We start from the raw sequence: 19180 nt of genomic DNA on the forward strand, positions 1-19180 counted from the left end.
GGTAGCAGGATCTTTCTCTCGTTTTTTTGCCAGAATTTGCAAGCACAGCACGTGAAAGTGAGCAAATTACTCATTTCGTGCAACGGAAGCGACAAGATGAATTGCACATCCCGGCAAAAATGAGAAACAGCTCACTCAGTCCTTCCCCAAATCCTCTGGAACTCAGGGGAGGGAAGGAATAGCTTAAGTTGTGCACAACTTTAAAAAGACCTCCAAAGTTGCAAAAGCGATTATCCCGGCTTCCAAGATCCTTCAAATCCTGCTGCACATGAGTGGCTGACAGCTGCTCTAAATCCTCTATATAGGCCAGAAGACTTTTGGGAGCGAACAATCAAATATAATCATTGCCTAATACAGTCAACTAAAATCTATGGATGCCTGACCGTTGCAATATAAAATTATTAGCTGTGAATACTCCCTCTGAAGTATTTGAAAATAGCAGCTTTATGAGAGCAGACTTCATTTGAGAGCAGGAACGTTCTTATATGTGGTATCCAAACAACAAATGGTTTGTGAGATTGCCTGCGAAAACCTCTTTACCTTTTAGTATCTCATACCACAGTGCAAAGCTGAGGCTCTCACTAAAGGATCAATTTCGGAGTGACAAAATCGGATGAGTACAAAAAATATGGACTGGATGCGTCTGTTAAAATACAGTGTAAATAAATCTACATAGTCTGAATAACCAACACACCTGGGTTTACTTTGTTACACCAGGTCAAAATTCTTCATTCTAAAACTGTCTCAGATGGTTTCAGTGGTTGGTCCAATTCACACATTACCACAGCATTATGGGTGTTGCTATTCTTATGCTGGTATTTTCACCATTGCTTAATTATCACACTACAGTGGAACCTCGGTTTATGAACACCTCGGTTTATGAATTTTCGGTTTACGAACGCCGCGGACCCATCTGGAACGGATTAATTCACTTTCCATTACTTTCAATGGGAAAGTTCACTTCAGTTTATGAACGCTTCAGTTTATGAACAGACTTCCGGAACCAATTGTGTTCATAAACCGAGGTACCACTGTATTGGGGTGAGCTGTGCATAGGAAAGAGATAAACCTTTTCCCATTCAACGGCTGATCATCAACTCTAAGCAAAAGTCTTGGAAAGTTTGTCAAGATTCATTTTGTTCGTAAGCTGGAAGAATAAGACTTGGAGGATTACATTTAATACCATTACATCATCAAAAGAAAGTCTTCCTTGAATAGGCTATTATTATTTACTTTCAAAGATGTTATCAGGTAACTGAACATTGGCCAAATATACTGCCAGATCTCAAGTGATTCTGGAGACAGCCTGCATTTTCTAGCCACGCTGTAAATAAACAGATGAAAACGTCAAAAATTGAAAGCTAGCACACCAGGGCTGCTCACAGCCTCAGGGCTTCAATAGCTAATGGTTCTTGAACTCGTCTAATTTGAGGAAATATATTGTGTCCAGAGGCATGTTAGTGCCTCATTAAACTCACTGTAACTCTTGTAACTTTAAGGCTGCAATATGCCTAGGAGTAAATCCTACTGAACTCAGTAGGATTTACTTCTGAGCAGGCATATATAGGATTAATAATAATAATAATATAATAATAATAATTTATTATTTATACCCCGCCCATCTGGCTGGGCTTCCCCTGCCACTCTGGACAACTACCAACAAACACTAAAATACATCAAATATCACAGATTAAAAACTTCCCTAAACAAGGCTGCCTTCAGATGTCTCCTAAAAGTCTGGTAGTTGTTGTTCTCTCTGACCTCTCATGGGAGGGTGTTCCACAGGGCGGGTGCCACTACCGAGAAGGCCCTCTGCCTGGTTCCCTGTAGCTTTGCTTCTTGCAATAAGGGAACCGCCAGAAGGCCCTCGGCGCTGGACCTCAGTGTCCGGGCAGAACGTTGGGGGTGGAGACGCTCCTTCAGGTATACTGGACCAAGGCCGTTTAGGGCTTTAAAGGTGAGCACCAACACTTTGAATTGTACTCGGAAACGTACTGGGATTGCACTAGTTACAGATAGGTAGCCATGTTGGTCTGCCATAGTCGAAACAAAATAAAAAAATTCCTTCCAGTAGCACCTTAGAGACCAACTAAGTATGTTATTGGTATGAGCTTTTGTGTGCATGCACACTTCTTCAGATACACTGAAACAGAAGTCATCAGACCCTTATATATAGTGAGGTGGTGGGGAGGGGTATTACTCAGAAGGGTGGTAGGAATGGGTGATTGGCTGATAGGAGTGGTAAACCTGTTGACGAATGTTAATGACTGCAATTGGTCTTACAGGGAAAAGCAAGGGGTGAGATGGCTAAAAATAGCCTTATCATTTATAATGAGATAAGAATCCAATGTGTCTATTCAGATCAGGTCTCTCCATGGTCTCTAAGGTGCTACTGGAAGGAATGTTTTTATAGGATTGCACTGTAAGGTACATTAATGCAAGACAGTGCAATGTACCGAGATGTGAAAAGCACCTACTGCTTTTCCCTGAGTTAAAAAGGTTAAGGTACCCCTGACCATTAGGTCCAGTCACGGATGACTCTGGGGTTATATGCTCATCTCGCTTTATTGGCTGAGGGAGCCGGCGTACAGCTTCCAGGTCATGTGGCCAGCATGACAAAATCGCTTCTGGCGAACCAGAGGAGCGCACAGAAACGCCGCTTACCTTCCCGCCGGAGCGGTACCTATTTATCTACTTGCACTTTGACGTGCTTTCGAATTGCTAGGTTGGCAGGAGCTGGGACCAAGCTATGGCAGCTCGCCCCAGCGGGATTCGAATCGCTGACCTTCTGATCGGCAAGCCCTTGGCTCAGTGGTTTAGACCACAGTGCCACCCGCATCCCTGAGTTACTTAGCACCAATAATACACTCTACTGTGCCATGCAGGGCCTTACATTTGAGAACACTATCATTATGCAAAGGCAAGGCTTACAGAGAGGGGGAAAGTATCAGTATACTCATTTTAATCATAAGTTAAGTGGCTGCATCATTCTGAAAAGAGGATAAAGACAGAGAATCCCATTGTGCACAACTTCATCTAGCCTGCAGTGAATTTATTTTGTTTTAAACATTTCCATCCCACCTATTTTCTCTGAAGACAGCTAACGAGAAGTAACAAAAACAGAACATAATCCCTTAAAACCCCCAATATATATTCAAATTAACAGGCTAACAATATTCAACCTGTTTCAACAGACGCCAGCAGCACAAAAATAGCACAGCATAGTTTTCATACCCAGTGAAAACGACATAACTAAGCAAAGACCTTTTTTTAAAAAAAGGCCAGGTCTTCAAAATCAGGGTTGTAAATTGAGCTGGGAGCCTTCACAAGTAGAGGAGTTTTCCCTGCTTAAAGCCATTCACCCTCAGACTTGTGGGGGACCCTTACCTGGGTAAAAATGATGCAGTGGCCGGGAAGGAGCTCCCGCACATTTGTACGAATCATACACTTAAGAACAGCGCTGCCGCACCAGGCCAGTGGCCCTTCCAAGTCTAGCATCTTGTTCTTACAGCATCCAACCAGGTGCCATGGAAATCTTTCGTGCCAGCGGTGGGTGGGAGCAGGTGCAAATGTGGTCAGGGCAGATATAAAAGTGGAAAGAGCGTTGCACAGGAGGCTACACTGCAGATCCACAAAAAACAGAGGTTTCGACACACACACACACACCAAGAAGACCCTGTAGCATAGCAAGGCTACTCTGGGGGATGTGGTTTGGTGAGCGCTGTGCATACCTGCCAAGTTGCTGTCAGAGAAATAAGGGACCGGACGGAAATAGCAGACCGGAAGTAGCGCTGCTGCCATTTTGGAACTGGGCGGAGCATGCTCAGAAGTGACTTTTGATGCTGCTTTGCCCAGTTCCAAAATGGCCACCACGCCAGGGGAAAAACGGGAAAAAAACAAAAAAATCCATTTTTTCAGCTAGGAACAGCTGGAAAAACGGGGATTTCCCGGGGAAAACGGGAGACTTGGCAGCTATGGCGCTGTGGCCTGGTATAGGTGGGGAGCGCATGACCTAAGGAAGACCCACAGAGAGGGGCCTGGAGGGCAGGAATCAATCCCGAAACATGGGGTTCCCCACTCCCAGTTGAGGCAGAGAAGTCTAGCCACAAAACATCTCCCCAGTTCCTTCAAGAAATATGCACAAAAGCAGACCGGGTTTTAGGATGTAGAGGAGAAATGGATTAACCAGTCGTATAAGCAAAAAAAAAGAGCATTGTTCCCTCAGCAAATGGAATGAAGGCTTACCTATTAAGGTGTGAAACACAGCGGCCACAGCACCAGCTACAACCATACACAACACTGCTTTGGTTCTGTCTCTCTTGCTGTTGACAAAAACCAGCCCCACGTTCTTGAAGTCGCTCATTGGGCCCGTGAAGAACTTCATGAGGGAGTAGGCCAACCCATAGCTGGCCAGCATCTCCACAGCATCTTCCTTAACAGCTGCGATACCTCTGTTCAAAGCCTGAAGGTAAAGCAAAGCAAACGAGAGACAAAGGTTTAAGATGCGCCAAGCCAACTCCAGACAACAGAAAGCGATAGCCCAATTATTCTCTATCTTGCTAGAGAATCACAAACAGACCGCAACAAATCAGATCCAATACAGTAACTGGGATAAAGAGCTCTCTGTTAAGGGGGTTTGCTGAAAGAGGGATGTCTTCAGCAGCCAACGAGAAGATGACAGAAAAAGTGGGAGGGTGTTCCAAAGGATGGGAGCCACCACACTATAGGCCCGATTTCAAAATGGTTCAAAACAGATCTCCAGACAGGATGGTATCTGTGAGATCCCCTCTCCTGTGCAACACAGTGATTGGTTGAGTATGTAGGGGATGAGATGATATTTTAAGGTATTCTGGTCCCAAGCTGTATAAGGCTTCGTTCACCAATTCCATCGCCTTCAACCTAGCCTAGTACAGTGGAACCTCGGTTTACGACTACCTCCGTTTACGAAAACCTCCGTTTACGAACACCGCGGACCCGGAAGTGTTTACATCCGGGTTCCGCGGCGTCGGATGCGCAGACGCGATCGGCGCTTCGCGCATGTGCAGAAGTGTGCCTTCGGCGAGTGAATACCTCGGCGAGCGAACGCCTCCGTGGAACGGATTGCGCTCGCAAACGGAGGTCCCACTGTAACTGATAGGCAGCCGGTGCAATTCTTTCAGTGGGGGTGTAACTGGTGGTGCTATTCTGCTCTGGTGAGCATTTGATTCCCAAAATTTCAGCTAGCTACAGCTTCTGGGTTAGCCTCAAGGGAAGCCCCACACAGAGTGGGCTTCAGCTGTTGACATATAGATTGCACTTTTGATGGGATGTACATTCCAATGTGGCAATACTAAGATTTGACTAAAGCTAATTTAGGACCCAAACATTTGCACGCACTAAATAACACCCAGATTCATGCTATCTTATCAAGCAGTCAACCTTTCTCTGTGGCAAAACTCAAATGCCCAGAACCTTTTATTTGTTTGTCCCCCTTAACCCTGCTTTGAACATTTTCCTGCTCAACAAAATTGATGAGGATTGATATAAGGCAGGCACACGGCATCTGTGCTGTGTATCGATTTCTATCTTGTGCTAATCTCCCCCCACATTTTCACTAATTGCTTTAATTGTTCAAATACATTAAACTTTGATTTCACCCCCAAAGGCGCACTCCTCCATTGTCTCCCGAGTCGTGTTTCATTCTATTTTGTAAACTTAAAGCGAGGATATAAAATAAACGATCATTTAATCATCCGGCCACTAATGAATGGATACTATGAGTTTTTCTTCCCTTACATTTTCTGTCGAGGAGGAGGATCCCTGGTGGCTTATAGTTTCCAAGAAAGAAGTATTTGGGCTGTAAACCTATTTTCACTTTCTTGCAAGTCCCATTGAACTCAAGGGGGCTTATTTCTGAGCCGCTATGTATAGGGTTGCGCCGCGACAGCACTTTTTTTCTGCTCTGTGTCCTAACATTCCTCTTGACATTTACTAACAGAGCTGTGTATCTTTTGTACGCTCACTTTACCGGGACATGCATTCCCATCCTGTCGGCAATTTGATTCCATGTCAAAGCATACATGCAGAGAAAAGGGATTTTATCACCAACAGGATGGCAGCGTGACACAGCATCCGAGATAGTCCTTCCAGTCTCTGAATGCCTAAATAGAAGAATGATTTAAGAAGTCTACAGCGGAGAGGATCTCAGGAAAATTACCATCTAATAATTATGTCTTTGCCAACAGCCACAGGAGCAGTGTACAGAGGAGGAGAAAACCCATGATGTAATGGAAAAAAGAAGCAAGCGCAATTTGGCGGTGACTGTACAAAGGAGCACTCCAGAAGAGACAGCGCTTCTTTCACCTCTGGCTGCCCTGACTTTCCAAAAATTAGCCTGCAAGCTCAAGGCTGTAGCATGCAGCAACTTCCAAGAAGGCAGGGGGAAGTCAGAGTATCTTTTCTACTAGGAAACATTAAAAAGTACCATATTTTTCCATGTGTAAGACGAGGTTTTTGGACCCCAAAACAAGGTTATAAATTTTGGGGCGTCTCATACACGGGTGTGGCTTGTCAGGGGAGATTGGGCAGGTGATTGGCGGCTGCGGCAAGGGCTGCCATCTATTGGCTGCCACTGCGGCAATTGGGAGGGCGTTTGGCAGCTGCTGGCGGCGAGCAGACAATAGGTGGTCTTGTTGACACAAACGGTTGTGTGCGGTAGGTCAACAACTCTGGGCAATCGCCCCCCGCCCCCCCAAAAAGCATAACAAGTCTTGGCAATCTCCCCCCATTTTCTAAATTTAGAGTCCCCCCTGTGTTACACACAGAAAAATACAGTACTTACAGAAAAGGTACAGGGATGGGGAGATATGATTGAGGTCCAGAAAATTACGGGTGGTGGGTACAATTTTTTCTCTCCCCCTTCCCTCGAGAGGTACACGTTTAAATAGACTGGCCCAGTTATAGACAGATCTATCCATTTTGAGTGTGGGTCCATTTTATTCATAAATGTGTTCTATCCAAGTGTCTGTTATTAGTCCATGTGCATTTTTTCCCCCTCTAAAAGAATTCATACCTAAATTCTTATTTAAATACGTATTTTATCTCCATGTATGCATTTCAAAAAGCATTTCATCCTAAAACATGCATTTTAACACTTTTTGGAGCTGACAGCTGTATTACCAAATTTGGAGATAAGGCAAACCCTGAAGGGTAATTATGTTCTGATTTGCATATTTAGTCTGGGAGGTGTATCAAGTCAATTTGCAACTGAAGTCATTCCTTGAGCGTCCATGGACAGGTGATAAGAGTTTAGTCACTCTGCAAAAAAAACCCAAACTTTACAGAATTCACTGCTACAGCAGGTGTCAACGGACCACTAGCATAAATGGATTTAAAAATGGTTGCTAGCCACGTTGGCGAAACAGAACCACCCTGTTCAGAGGCAGCATATAAGCCAGGCATCTCCAAACTGCGGCCCTCCAGATGTTTTGGCCTACAACTCCCATGATCCCTAGCTAACAGGACCAGTGGTCAGGGATGATGGGAATTGTAGTCCAAAACATCTGGAGGGCCGAAGTTTGGGGATGCCTGATATAAGCCTTGCTTATAAGCTTCCCAGAATTATCTGTGCGACTGCAGGGAATCAATGCACTGCTCTAGATGAATCCTTGGTCTGGTCTGCTAAGAACTCATAGTGAGAGAACGTCTCACTCCAGTTGGTCCACTAAGAAGGAATAGCTGACGGTTTGAATCACTGGAGAGCTGGTACTGTAAAAACAATGACATCATGCCAAGGGTGGCATCCCCATGGATGACCACTGCAAAAAAGGGGGGAGGGAGGGAAGGGGTAGAAAACTCTTCTGTGAAGGTTGGTTGTCAAGCTTAATTAACTCCCTCCAGACAAACCAAATGTTTTGACTAATTGGCTCAGCCTTTCCCTTTTTTTAAAAGCGAAAGAAGAAGAAGGGCGTTCAAATGTTCCCTGGTATGCTTTCAGGCTATAAAAATCAGTGCCAGTATCAGAAACTCAAATATGTAAGCTAGGCGCCAAATGGCTCCTTAAACCATGGTTACAGTCTCCAAAACCGAATGTCTAGTTGCTATATTGTGGCAAGATGACTCTAAACTAAGTTTTATTTTTCAAATGATGGACTGACTAATTGATTCTCGGTTGAAAATCTGGCTAGTTCAGAGGACAACCTTGAACTAGGTTACAAGCTTTGAGAAGTCCATATATATATTGGGACAGTCCATATATACAGTATATTGACTTAATGGTAACACGAACCATTCATAACGTAGAGATAGCCTTCACAACTGTTCACTGCTCCTCGGGCTGCATGGAGAAAGCATTTTGGTTCCTGAAATTCATTCTGATTGTGTCAGAAGTGGCTGATAGCCAGGTGCTAAATGTGCCTGGCACCTGGCTAATTTTGAACACTGATTCAGTGCTCCCCAAATTTTTGATACCTGAGTAGGTATCACCCTAAGTAACTCTTAGAAGCCGCATGTACACTCAAAAATACACATACAAGCAGAACCCTCACACAAAAAATGTGCTTTGTAGCTCCAGAATATGGTTCAATGTTGCTTCCGGCTACCCACCTTCCTCTTTTCTATATTCAGTCAGTTTTCAGGGTAGGACCCTGGTTTAATCAGGGTGCAGATCAGAGCAAGCAGGACTAGTTAGGTGCTGGTTAAAACCTGCCCCAAATTCTGCAAGTAATAGAGCAGCTGGATGGAATGAAACGAAGGGCAGCAATAAAAGAAAATTCAGCCCTGAGCAATCACTGTGGGTCAAAGTGACTTCTATGCTGTCGCCAAGACTGCACAGCAAACAATACATTCTCAACACCTTTGGCAAATATAAGTTTTCTCCAAAAATACACCAAAAAAGAAAATAGGCTGATGAAATGACAGAGAGACAATTGCAGAAGCAAAACCTAGAAAGTGTTTGGGTGGACATGCACACACATACAGATACCCATCTCCAAAATGTCTCAAGATGATGGAAGGATCTGGTCAAATTGCTTTTCTTAACTATCTTCTCCTCCCAACAGCCCTGTGAGGCAGGTTAGGCTGCGAGAGAGCACACTGCATGCACATTGTCATCTAATTTGAGACTCCAACCCCTACACCACACAAGCTCTTGGGAGCAAATTTGCCCATAATTCACAACCTCACTGATTAAAATCTATTCATCTATTAATTAAAATAAATAAAATTAAAATAATAATAATAAAGCAATGCTTAGGTTCCCCCCCTCCTTTTTGCTTCTTAGTTTTTCTATACACAGTCACAAAAAACAAGGCTCAGTATCCAGATTGAGTTTTGCAAAATAATTCAATGACACAGGTTAAAGAAACTAAACAGTTATTGTCTGGGAAGAGTGCCCAGCCAGCCAAGCAGCCAGCCGGTAAAATACTTGAGTGCCAGGGAGAAGTTATGTGGCAAACATCTTCCTCCGCCATTGCCCAAAATAAAATATTATCCCAATGCAATGAGTAAGTTTGAAGCACATCCTTTGATCCAAAGCGTAATAAAACAGAAGAGAGCTTATTTATGACAAGTCAAGTTTTCTGTAGCAAAAAGGTTGAAGAGCCTCAATCCAGCATTGATGGAGAACTAGAAATGTTTACCCTTTCCAGGAAGACCCAAGGAGATGCTGTAGAGCAGGGGTCAGCAACCTTTTCCAGCAAGGGGCCGGTCCACCGTCCCTCAGACCTTAAGTTGCCTACCCCTGCTATAGAGCAATCATGCCCAATATGGTACCCTCTGGAGGTTGTTGGACCCCATCAACTCCAGAAAACATGGGCAAAGATGATAGGAGTTGTAGTCCAACAGCACCCAGATACAGTGGTGCCTCACTAGACGAATTTAATTCGTTCCATGGGTCTTTTCTTATAACGAAAAATTCGTCTAGCGAATCCCATAGGAATGCATTGAATTTTTTTTGCCCATAGGAACGCATTAATTGAATTTCAATGCATTCCTATGGGAAACCGCGATTCGCTCGACGAATTTTTCATAAAACGAATTCGTCTAGCGAGGCAACCTCCGCTTGAAAAATCCTTTCGTTAAGTGGAAATTTCGTTAAGCAGGGCATTCGTTAAGCGAGGCACCACTGTAGTACCAAGTTTGGGGAAGGGTGCTGCAGAAAAATGTCTACATTTTCCTTAAGATTCCGTGCTCTGGGGGCATAATCTTGCCCTGGTGCTTGTATAAGAAGCTACCTTCAGGTCAGATAATTTATCCAGTGTTGTGTACTCTGATTGGCAATGGCTCACCATAGTCTCAGCCAGTGGCCTTCAGTGTCATCTGCTACCTGACCCTTTTTAACTGGAGATGTCAGAGATTGAATCTGGGACCTTCTGCATGCACAAGCACTGAATTGTGGTCTTTCACTACAGAAGATATCCCTGCGTGATGTAAGCGTTGGTTACAGCTGGATCACAAGGCAGATATTGGTGCAGAAGTTTTTAACAGCTGCTACTGCACCTGCATTGGAATTGGGTAGCTGCACTGGTGTGTTGACTCCACTATTGGGACGCGGGTGGTGCTTTGGTCTAAACCACTGAGCCTCTTGGGCTTACCGATCAGAAGGCCGGCAGTTCAAATCCCCACGACGGGGTGTGCTCCTGTTTCTCTGTCCCAGCTCCTGCCAACCTTGCAGGTTGAAAACTCGCAGTGCAAGTCGATAAATAGGTACCACTGTGACAGGAAAGTAAATGGTGTTTCCGTGCACTCTGGTTTCCGTCACGGTGTCCCGTTGCACCAGAAGCGGTTTAGTCCTGCCGGCCACATGACCCGGAAAGCTGTCTGGGGACAAACGCCTGCTCCCTCAGCCTGAAAGCGAAATGAGCACTGCAACCCCATAGTCACCTCTGACTGGACTTAACCGTCCAGGGGTCATAGAATCATAAGAGTTGGAAGAGACCACAAGGGCCATCCAGTCCAACCCCCTGCCAAGCAGGAAACACCATCAAAGCATTCTTGACATATGCCTGTCAAGCCTCTGCTTAAAGACCTCCAAAGAAGGAGACTCTACCACACTCCTTGGTAGCAAATTCCACAGCCGAACAGCTCTTACTGTCAGGAAGTTCTTCCTAATGTTTAGGTGGAATCTTCTCTCTTGTAGTCTGAATCCATTGCTCCGTGTCCGCTTCTCTGGAGCAGCAGAAAACAACCTTTCTCCCTCCTCTATATGACATCCTTTTATATATTTGAACATGGCTATCATATCACCCCTTAACCTTCTCTTCTCCAGGCTAAACATACCCAGCTCCCTAAGCCGTTCCTCATAAGGCATCGTTTCCAGGCCTTTGACCATTTTGGTTGCCCTCTTCTGGACACGTTCCAGCTTGTCAGTATCCTTCTTGAACTGTGGTGCCCAGAACTGGACACAGTACTCCAGGTGAGGTCTGACCAGAGCAGAATACAGTGGTACTATTACTTCCCTTGATCTAGATGCTATACTCCTATTGATGCAGCCCAGAATTTTAATCCTTTACCCTTTACCTGACTTCACTCAAATGTGGCCTTTTCAGGAGACACAGTCTGACCAAAACACTCCAATCCTATGTGAAATGTTTATGAACTAACTTTGTTAAAGATGCTAACGGGCTACCTTATACAATAGCAACTTAAAGTACAGTAGGTGTTAAACTATGGTTCATTATCATTGGAAAAAAATAATGGTTCTAGCTAACAGAACCATCACTAATTGATTAATGAACTCCCAAGAAAGAATATAAGAATCATTCTGTGGGACCAGGCAAAAGTCTCATCTAGTTCTTTTGGTATCATTGATAATCTTCTCACTGTTCCTAGGGTCTCTTGAACCTCCTTCATGGTCCCAGGTACGTCTAGTCCACAGCTGGCGAAATAAGCTCCCTCACATGTCCTAACTTATTGGGAAATAAGCTCCCTCAAATGTCCTAAATTATTAGGAAATAAAACAATTCCCATAGAATGAATTGCCCTTGTGAAAAGAGGATGCACAGTGTTAATGGTTATTTAACTTTAAAAAAATCCTAGAACATGTTTACAAGCTCTGAAATTCTTTGCTAGTCTATCGTGATGCCACCTCGTATTTTTTAAGACTATTTTTAATCACCCACGATCACTTTTCTGTATACTTTTTCTAGCAGACGTCTCAAGTTTATTAAACCTCCAGACTATTGCTGAACTTTAGAAACCTTTTTCCAGCCGAATACACTACACCCACGGACTAGGCTGTGGTTTTTATGAAAGAGCAATAATACTATAAATAAAGTCTCAAATGCAGACAACAGGTGCCTTACAACTGAACTGGAAGCTTAGTGACACAACCAGGATAGTCAACCAGAAGCCCAGGGAGTAGAACGACAAAACTACATTGTGTGGGTGTCTTATGTTCCTTCCTCCATTGTAAACTCTTCCACCAACACCCAAGACCAAGGTTGCCCAGATGTCTTCTGTGGACAACTGGAGAGAGGAGAAATCAAGTGACGGATCAGGACGGATGCCACGATTTGTGGAAATCAGGTGCAATAGTTCACCTTATAGAACTGGGGTGGCCAACTCCCAAGAGTTTGCGATCTACTGGCAGTGATCTACCCCATTTTGGGGGGTTTGGGTCAAAGTTGTTGAGTTTTTTCAGGGAGGAGGTGGAATGTTGAGCTTTTTTTAGGGGAGCCACAGTTGTTCAGCTTCTTTTGGGGGAGCCAGTGATCTACCGCAGATGTCCAGTGCTCTACTGGCAGATCACGATCTACCTGTTGGACATGCCTGTTATAGAATAATCAGTAATAAAATGAATATATACAGAGCATGTCTCTTGTGCCTAAGATTCTTATTGCGCAAGCTGCTGGAAAGGGGTCATTGTGCTTGGGAACAGATCAGCCCTGCACAACTCACCTCCCACCAAGCTAAACAGAGCCCACCAGCGATGTACGGCAGTGTTTTTCAAAGTGGTGGGCTACAGACTGGTGCCGGTTCACGAGCCGTTGGCTACCAGACCGTGGCAACTCCACCACAACATAGCTTGGGTGGTGCACTTCAGGGACCAAATATAGTTCTGTTCCCTTGCACATGGGAGGGGAAAAATTGCTGGTTCATCACATCAGATTCTGAAGGGCACTGGTGTATGACACCCACTAGATCAGGCACCCCCAAACTGCGGCCCTCCAGCTGTTTTGGCCTACAACTCCCATGATCCCTAGCTAGCAGGACCAGTGGTCAGGGATGATGGGAATTGTAGTCCAAAACATCTGGAGGGCCGAAGTTTGGGGATGTCTGCACTAGATAAACCTACTGTTTTGATGCCTACTTAGGTTTGCCATATGAACTCTTTTCCCAGGACGCATCCTCTTTTCGTGGGTATTTAAATGAGAGTTGTCATAGCAATCCATAGTTAAAAGTAGAAGTTAATAATAACAATAATAATTCATTATTCATACCCTGCCCATCTGGCTGGGTTTCCTCAGCTACTCTGGGCAATGTGTCCTCTTTTTTGCCCTTCAGAATATGGCAACCCTATCTAGAACTACCAAAACGATAGGAGCGCCAAACTCCAGGCCACAGGGTTGGTAGGTACTGCGCATAATATCTTTCCACAGAACATTTCCCTCATTAGGTTCTGTTTCCTGTTTTCAAAAGCAAACTTGATATTGATCTTTGCCTCCTTGAGAAGAAGCTCTTCCCGCTTTCTCTCCTTCAAAGCAAACACTTTGTTTTCTTTCTTTTTTTCAATCTAAAAGGCGGGACTGGTGAAAAGCTGGCTCAGACACACAATTCTATCTTCACAAAATATATGGACAGACAGCACCGTGGGTATAGTCCCTTAAATAGGAATGATCCATTAAAAGCAATACATTGGGAGGCAGAACCTGCATGTACAAAAGGTATTCAGACTAATCAGTTACCAGAAGACTGTTAACTTCCAACTCTCAACTAACCTTGTTCGAAATCTTTATAACTAGATATACCAATGCAATCATCTGACATGGCTGCAAGAGCCATTAGCCAATCTCAACTGGCTCAGCACTATATCTTGGTCTAACAATATTATTAAAACTGCTCTTAGAGATTGAGTTTCCTCCACTTCTGACTCACCAGCAATGCTCTGGTGTTATCCCTGAGACACTTCTGTGGCCTTTGATTTTAGTTTAGCTAGTGTAGGAAAAAGCAGGAAAGCAGCAGTTCATCCACTACTGGTTGTACAAAGAAGTTTTGTTAAGAGTGAGAGACTGTGGAGCCGCAAGATTAGTTCATGTCTTAATATTTGTGAGCAAGGGATTAGAGGTCACATATTCCCCAGCTCATCGTTTCCAAGTGCTCAAAGCATCAACTGCGTCAAAACAGACAGAGATAATAAATTAACCATTCAGTTTTTCTGTTGTGCTTTCCCCTCTGCTTCTAAGCTTTCACCCTGTGTGTGTGTGTGTGTGTGTGTGTGTGTGTGTGTGTGTGTGTGTGTCATCACATCAGGTTGAAAAACACAGGGATTTTTAAGAGGGCAAGAGGTTGCACAAAATGTGTCTGTGGATGGGCAATTTATAGGCAAATCGAGGAAAGGCCACAAATTGCTGACCAAGTATGAGTTTTCCTGCAAAAAGTCTGATGTTCAGTTCCTGGCATCTCCAGATCGTCTCCTGCCTGTGTAGACCAGCCTTCTTCAACCTGCTGTCTTCCTAATATTCTGGAGAACAATTCCTTACAGTCTGAGCCAATAGGGCCAACAGTCTGAAATGTTTGGCGTTGTGCTCCAAAACATCTAGAAGACACCAGGCTGGGAAAAGCTGGTATAGGCGTCATTGGCCTAGGTCAGGGATGTCCAACGAGTAGATCCCTGGCTGATCGTGGCAGATTGCGGGATCCTTACCGGGATCCTTACCGTGTACAAAAATTTACGGGGAGAAGGCTAAAAAAACCTCTGTGCAATCCTCCCCCCAAAAAGCTCAACAACTCTGGGCACTTCCCTCCTAAAAAACAAAAACAACAACAACTTGGCAATCCACCCACCCACCCCACGCACGCTCCTTCTCCCTCCAATGACAAAGGGTAGATCACTACCAGATTTTTTTATACTGGGAGTAGATCACAATTTCTTGGGAGCTGGACATTCCTGGTCTAGGTCAGTGGTCCTCCAAGAGTGCAGCACACCACACTGCAGGAGAGGACGGCAAGTGTGGCAGGAAGATTCAAGGGCAATCAAAGAAACATCTAAACATTTCAGTGTGGTACAAGCAACTCCCGATTTCTGTGGGGGTTGCGTCCCAGGTCATTGTGTGCATCACGCCCCACACCACCCCCTTTTCCAGCTGTCAAGCATGTGAAATGCCAATGTTTTTATTCCATCGGTTCATGCACTAAGAACGAGGTGCCATGAAAAAGAAGCACTGCTTGATTGCTGGGTAACTGCTGTAAAACTGCTCTTTGAGGAAATGTGAGAGAAATGGGTAAAATGACAGCAATAAATTTCTGTGTTTATTTTATCTATGGAACTGTCCATGCAAAGGCTTTGCATTCTTGAGCTAAGGCCAGGGGAAAGAGAGAAAAGGAAGAGAGCATTAAGAGGTGCTCGGACTGGCAAGCGCTATGCCTGGTTTCCCTTAAGACACAATATTTATCTTCGCATAGCTCTATGTACGTAGCTGTGCGCTCTCCATGGTGTGAAGAACCTTCAATAGGTGGTGTGATTACTGTTGCCCAGCAGATAATTCATAGTAGTTTCCTTGCAAAGTTGTGGTCTTGAATACGTATATGGAAGGACGGGGCGGTGGGGGGGTAGGCAGTACCAGTTGCATTCCATGTGGTTCTGTGCTGAAGAATTTGCTTCCAATCACACAAGACGGGGCACCCGATTTTGCCAATGCCCTATTTAATGCAGCCCCCCCCCCATATGCCAGCTCTAGAGGGTCCTCGAAACACCAGAAGCAGCTTTCAGATAAGTTGTGCTGGGCAGTGCAAATCAACAAAAATAGGTGTCTTGCCTTGTGTGTTTCCTGCTAGTGGAAAGACACTACAGTGGTGCCTCGCTAGACGAAATTAATCCGTTCCATGGGTCTTTTCTTATAGCGAAAAATTCGTCTAGTGAATCCCATAGGAATGCATTGATTTTTTTGGATTTTTTTTTGCCCATAGGAACGCATTAATTGAATTTCAATGCATTCCTATGGGAAACCGCGATTCGCTAGACGAATTTTTCGTAAAACGCATTCGTCTAGCAAGGTAACCTCCGCTCAAAAAATCCTTTCGTTAAGCGGAAATTTCGTTAAGCAGGGTATTTGTTAAGCGAGGCACCACTGTATTGGATAAAGCCAAAGGTGTGCTTGCGTGTTCTCTGTTGCAAATTTCTATCCCAAAATTGCATTTACCATAATGCACAATCTAAGACTGCACACAAGCAAAGGGAAACAAGCCAAACTCATCTGGAAATCTAAGCACAAGGCAAACAGTTTTCCTGACAATATATATTTGCTAGGATGATGAAACCGGAGTTTGCAGTCTACCTGTCTAATCCCTCTCGGCAATCTAATTCCATAAATCAAACAGGAAATTAAGCCTCTCTGTGCCGCACTCAGTGTAAATATTTCATTCATTCATGAGGGGTACAGGTTGACCTGAACTATCTATTCCACATTGCTAAAGGATGTTGCATGACTGGTTTATAAAGCAACGTCTAGCAAGTAGCACAATAATTGCGTCCGATGATAGCTGACATTTCAGCTTCTGAATTGTATGTTCTACGCACCAATTTAGTACACAGTCCCTGTGAGTTCTTCATTCAATCTCTCACACACTTTTAGCAGAAAGGCATGATTAAAACTATATTGTAACAAATCTTCTCAAACATCCAGAGATATTGCCCTGCAAGATTTTCTTTTAGACCGTAAATCAAAACTAAGAGGAAAGCCTTAAACTAAGCATTTATGGAGTATTAAGAACACATTGATGGAAGGCAGACTGTAGTTATGAATAATGGTTTCTATTTCTGCCAAGAGAATGCACAGAGAGCACTCCTATTAAATGACAGCTAATAATATTAGTTTCATTCAAATCCTGTCCCTCTAGTCATAAACTCAGATTGCAATCTTCACCACATTTACCTGAAAGAAGGACCTACAAAGTATAGTAGGACTTCAGAGTAGGGATGAAGGGGAAATTAAATCCGAGTTGCATTTAAAGCTGCCATCTATCAAATACTTTTTGAAACACCATGAGAACTGAAAAACAGCCATCGTTCAAAATTTGCACATATCCAAATCTTGCACTCCAGTTCTCCAACCAAACAGTTTATAAAAATCCGTATTTTAGGAGAAAACGTGCACTCAAAGTAACATACAAAATGCATTACATCAGCAAAAAATTATTGAAACATTGTGTACATTAGTCAAAACCGCACACAAAAAATGTGTTTAGTAGAAGAAAAATCAAACAAATGCTGGAGAATTTTCATGAGGATCTTTTTTTTTAAAAAAAAAAAACGCAAATTGCTGCAGAAAGGCACCAAGCTGAATTTAACACTGGAAAAATGAGAGACTGGGATAACTGAAATTGACAGATCCTTCCATCGCTACGTAATACAAGCATGGTACTGGGTTGCCTGAATGATGTGTTATCCTCATGATAACCCTGTGAAACAGACTTGGTCAAGAGATAATGACTTGCCTAAGGCTACAAAGAGAGCTTAATAGTGCTCTTAATAGAGAGAACGGATACAATTACTCATGTCCTTTTTCTGGGTCAGGCCTCCAAATCTATACACATACACACCACCAGGAACTACTACTAAATTCAGACCTTTCCTGGAACTACTACTGAACTCCCGCTGTTCAGATACACTGCTAAAGCCTGCTGTATGTTTTCAGCTGCTGCCTTGTTCTATTCTGTTGGAAGCTACCCAGAGTGGCTGGGGCAATTGGGAAACACTGGCCTGCGAGTGCTCCAGTTGGAGAATAGCCTTTACCAAAGGGCTTTGAAGACACTCGAACTCAGGACGCAAGGGAGAAATATGCCAAGAGGAAGGCACACTTGGCAAATCCACACCGTGATCAACTCCCGCCCGGAAACCAATGTCCCCACTGTGGAAGGACGTGTGGATCCAGAATTGGCCTCCACAGTCACTTACGGACGGACTCATTGTTAAACCCGTGTTTATGGAAGACAACCTTACTTGGCTACGAGTGATCGCCAAAGAAGACTAAATTATCGCTGTTCAGATGCACTGCTATAACCTGCTCCATGTTTTCAGCTGTTGCCTTGTTCTATTCTGTTGGAAGCTACTCAGAGTGGCTGGGGCAACCCAGTCAGATGGGCAGGGCATAAGTAATAAATTGTTGTTGTGGTGGTGGTGATGGTGGTGGTTTATGGCATGAAAAATGCATTCAGGTATCTGAAGAAGTGTGCATGCACACGAAAGCTCATACCAAAATAAAAACTTAGTTGGTCTTTAAGGTGCTGCTGGAAGGAAATTTTTTATTTTGTATTTGTTGTGGACTCACGAAGAGTCGGACACGACTAAACAACAACAACAATTTGTTGTGGAACTTTGCTGTCTTCACTACCCCTCTGAGAAAACTGGCATCCACTTGGCTTTTCACCTGCCATTTTATCAACACCCTTATTAACCATTTCATACAGAAAATAAAATATTCCATGGTGTAGCATTATTCTAATACGTGTAACAATCGTAAATAAATAAATAAAAATTTATTATTTATTCCCCAGCCACTCTGGGTGGCTTCCAACAGAGTATGAGAATACAATAATCTATTAAAGATTAAAAGCTTCCCTAAACATCATCTTTAGTGCCTATTTTGTGCCCAGGGCAAGTGCCCAAGTTTGACAACTTGAAGAAAGCAAGGGAAGAGGACCCACAAAGGGAAGAGATGGCAATTGCTTTGGCAACAACGGAAAAGGCTTTCAAAAGGAACTCTGTAATTAACGACAGGCCTGCCGCAGCTTAAGTAAAACATTTAAATTATGGATTTGTCCCATAAGTACCTCTTCCCAGTGCTATTTTTCTGGAAAATGAGGTGCCAGAACTCACCATAATCATCTAACGTGTTCTTTTATAATGGCTGAGAGGAGCCGGAACTGAGTTCCAGTGAGTTCCTGCTGGAAAAACCAACCCTGCCTCTTCCTTCTTGTGCCATAACCACCTTCTTAACCATGTGCTCAACTTCCCACTGATGGACCTGTTGGAAGCCGAACCTAG

General features: G+C 43.8%; 1 protein-coding gene across 6 annotated transcripts in view; it reads right to left on the minus strand.

Moving 5' to 3' along the window:
* Positions 1-19180, minus strand: part of ANKH (ANKH inorganic pyrophosphate transport regulator) — a 124232-nt gene that overhangs the window by 33071 nt on the left and 71981 nt on the right. For all 6 annotated transcript variants that reach the window (XM_035126335.2, XM_035126333.2, XM_035126338.2 and 3 more), the window contains one exon: positions 4246-4462. In XM_035126335.2, coding sequence (XP_034982226.1) covers positions 4246-4462 — 217 coding nt within the window. The remainder of the gene's footprint in view (positions 1-4245; positions 4463-19180) is intronic.

The sequence above is a fragment of the Zootoca vivipara genome, chromosome 8, assembly GCF_963506605.1.
Source record: "Zootoca vivipara chromosome 8, rZooViv1.1, whole genome shotgun sequence".
Taxonomy (NCBI): domain Eukaryota; kingdom Metazoa; phylum Chordata; class Lepidosauria; order Squamata; family Lacertidae; genus Zootoca; species Zootoca vivipara.